The sequence below is a fragment of the Nerophis ophidion genome, linkage group LG24 (genome assembly GCF_033978795.1).
Source record: "Nerophis ophidion isolate RoL-2023_Sa linkage group LG24, RoL_Noph_v1.0, whole genome shotgun sequence".
Taxonomy (NCBI): Eukaryota; Metazoa; Chordata; class Actinopteri; order Syngnathiformes; family Syngnathidae; genus Nerophis; species Nerophis ophidion.
The window spans coordinates 4,404,504-4,408,084 of NC_084634.1; the positions used below are offsets into that span (position 1 = coordinate 4,404,504).

At 50.4% G+C, this 3,581-nt stretch overlaps 1 protein-coding gene across 1 annotated transcript in view; it reads right to left on the bottom strand.

Annotated features, from left to right (window-relative positions):
- Positions 1-391: 391 nt before the first annotated feature.
- Positions 392-3,581, bottom strand: part of LOC133542390 (papilin-like) — a 40,272-nt gene continuing 37,082 nt past the window's right edge. The window contains exons 17-18 of the mRNA XM_061886450.1: positions 1,940-2,066; positions 392-1,866 (exon numbers count right to left, since the gene is read on the bottom strand). Of these exons, the coding sequence (XP_061742434.1) occupies positions 635-1,866; positions 1,940-2,066 (1,359 nt within the window). The 3' untranslated portion in view covers positions 392-634. The remainder of the gene's footprint in view (positions 1,867-1,939; positions 2,067-3,581) is intronic.

The following is a 3,581-nucleotide window of genomic DNA, read 5'->3' on the forward strand; positions in this document are numbered from 1 at the left end:
CATGAATCAGGGAGAAAAGACACTTCATGCACCGACCGGAAGGTGACGGTCCATGCATGAATCAGGGAGAAAAGTCACTTCATGCACCACTTTCCCCAGAGTCCAAAAAGCAGACATAAAGAACCCCAGAAAGGCGGGCGTCTAGTCCAGAAGAGAAAGCCAAAAAGACGAGGACGGTGAAGGTCCATGCATGAATCAGGGAGAAAAGTAACTTCATGCACCACTTTCCCCAGAGTCCAAAAAGCAGGCATAAAGAACGCCAGAAAGGCGGGGGTCAAGTCCAGAAGAGAAAGCCAAAAAGACCAGGACGGTGAAGGTCCATGCAGCCACAAGACAAAAAGAGACACCCCTTTTTGACAACAGGTTTAGTGACCACACTCAGACAAGGACAGATGAAGCACCACTTTTATTAGCTCGGTGACGACACAATCAAGACAGTGAGAAGACACACAAAACGTAGGCGGGTTGTGGTAAGGACGTGTCTAGTGTGTCACCGTGACAAAAGAACATCCAGAGGTGAGCGAAATTGGTTGAACAACAGCAGGTTGTCTCCCGGGTAAAGATTCAGAAGGGACTCAGGGTGGGGGACCAGCACCGACGTGGAGTGGGCTTAAGGCCGCACCGCTAAAAGGTCTTACCTTCCAACCAGGCGGAGGTGATTAGCTGGGACCAAGTAAGGCTTTTTGACCTTCAGGTAGACTCTCGCCCGGTGGGCGTTTCTGGCCGCGGTCGAAGCTGACCTGGCCTTTCCGTTGCCGCCGTTCGCATTGCGACCATTCCCGTTTTCAACGTTCCCATTGTGGCCGTTCCCGTTGTAGCCGTTTTCGCTTTCATGGTTACCGTTGTAACCGTTTCCGTTCTCACCGTTTCCGTTGGAGCGCTGACTGTATGCATTGTAGCCGTTTCCATTGTGGCTGTTTCCGTTTGGTCGCTCACCATTTCCGTTGCGGCCGTTTCCATTGGAGCGCTCAATGTTTCTGTTGCCGTTTTGGCCATTTCCATTGTAGCCATTACCATTGCGACCGTTTCCGTTGGCCCGCTCGCCGTTTCCGTTGGCCCGCTCGCCGTTTCCATTGGCCCGCTCGCCGTTTCCGTTGGCCCGCTCGCCGTTTCCGTTGGCCCGCTCGCCGTTTCCGTTGGCCCGCTCACCATTTCTGTTGCCACCATTGCCGTTGTAACCGTTTCTGTAGGGGCGGCCGTTTCCATTGCCACCGTTTCCATTGTAGCCATTGGCGTAGCGACCGTTTCCGTTGGCGCGCTCGTCGTTTCCGTTGGCCCGCTCGCCATTTCCTTTGCCGCGCTCGCCGTTGTGTCCGTTTCCATTGCTGCGTCCATTTCCATTGCGGCCGTTTCCATTGGCGCCATTTCCGTTGGAGCGTTCACCGTGTCCGGTCTCACTTATCCCGTAGGCGCGCTCACCGTTTCCGTTGGTGCGCTCACCGTTTTCATAGGCGTGCTCACCGTTTCCGTTGGTGTGCTCGCCGTTTCCATAAGCCTGCTCACCGTTACCGTTGTAACCGTTTCCGTTTGAGTGGCCGTTACCGTTGTAACCGTTTCCATTTGAGTGGCCGTTACCGTTGTAACCGTTTCCGTTTGAGTGGCCGTTTCCGTTGGCGCCGTTACCGTTGTAACCGTTCCCGTTGGCGCCGCCGTTCCCGTTGTAGCCATTTCCGTTGCGTCCGTTTCCGTTTGACGGTTCGCATACCCTCTGGCACTCGGCCTCCGCCAGGAAGTTGTTGCTGTTCCCGTGGCAACTTCCGTACCAGAAGGACTCGCACTTGGAGGCGAGAACGTTGTAGAAGTACCGCGCGGTCCAGCTGCCGCAGGTACCGGCTGCTTTGGGCAGTGAGCAGATGGAGCGCTCGTCTGGAGGAAACAAAGACAAAACGGCCAAGGTCATGTTTCTGATTGGGTTTTAGTCCTTATGCCGGGCACTCACAAGGACTGGGGGGGTCACGGCAGCCCTCTCCGTTGGGCCCGGTAGCCGGTGTGGCACGGTCATAGCAGCACCCGTAGGTGGTGGTGCGGCACTCGGCGGCGTTCTCGGAGGGCAGGTAGGAGATGAGCTGAGCACACACAGAAAATGAGAGTCTTGTGTTTTATTTTGAAATTGTTTGCATGTTAAGCTACAACACCCCAAACCAGTGAAGTTGTCACGTTGTGTAAATGGTAAATAAAACCAAAATACAATGATTTGCAAATCAACTTATATTAAATTGAATAGACTGCAAAGACAAGGTATTTAACGTTGGAACTGAGAAACTTTTTGCAAATAATCATGAACTTGATGAAATAAGCAGGGGCGTCCATGATAATGTTGCTTGGATGGCAACATATGTTGCTCCAAAACCTGTATGTACCTTTCAACATTAATGGTGCTTTCACAGATGTGTAAGTTACCCATGCCTTGGCCACTAATACACCCCCATACCATCACACATGCTGGCTTTTCAACTTTGCACCTGGAACAATCCGGACGGTTATTTTCCTCTTTGATCCAAAGACACAACGTTCTCTGTTTCCAAAAACAATTTGATATGTGGACTCGTCAGACCACTTTTACACTTTGCATCAGTCCATCTTGGATGCGCTCGGGCCCAACAAAGAGTTTCTGGGTGTTGTCGATGCTAGAGTTTTAACTTGCACTTACAGATGTAGAACTGTAATTACTGACAGTGGTTTTCTGAAGTGTTCCTGAGCCCATGTGGTTATATCCTTTACACACCGATGTCGCTTTTTGATGCAGTACCGCTTGAGGGGATCCAAGGTCCGTAATATCATCAGTTACGCGCAGTGGTTTCCCCTGGTTCTCTGCACCTTGTGATGATATTACGGACCGTAGATGGTGAAATCCACATCTGCCGTCCTCTCCGAGGTTTTCTCATCGACATCTCACTGGGTTACGAGTTTTTCCTTGCCCTGATGTGGGCTCTGTCGTTGGGGTTTGTTGATCGATGGATTGGGGTTGATTGATCGATGGATTGACAGTTCAAAAAAGATCGGATCGGATTCAGGACTACCTCCCTCAGGTGGCCTGAATCTGATGCCAAAAGATCAGATTTGAAGCACCTTGGACTGTTTTGGACTTGCAATTTTTTTTCCCAAAAATTTGGTGTCCAGTGTGATCGGGGACTTTGTAACCACATGTCCTGGCAAGAAATTTGGCTTATTAGTGATTCCCAGAGCCCAAAAACAGATAGTTTTCTATTCGGGCTCCGGTACTCATAACAGTCTGAATTGTGTGAATTACATTTATATAGCGCTTTTCTCCAGTGACTCAAAGCGTTTTGAAATAGTCAAACCCAATATCTAAGTTCCATTTAAACCAGTGTGGGTGGCACTGGGAGCTGTTGGGTAAAGTGTCTTGCCCAAGGACACAACGGCATTGATTTGGATGGCAGAAGCGGGGATCGAACCAGGAAACCTCAAGTTTCTGGTGCAGCCACTCTACCAAGCCAGCTATGACGCCTCAGTAGAAGCATTTAAGTCCCATCTTAAAACTAATTTCTATACTCTTTAAATAGACCTTCCTTTTAGACCAGTTGATCTGCCGTCTCTCTTTTCTGCTCTGCCGCCCCTCC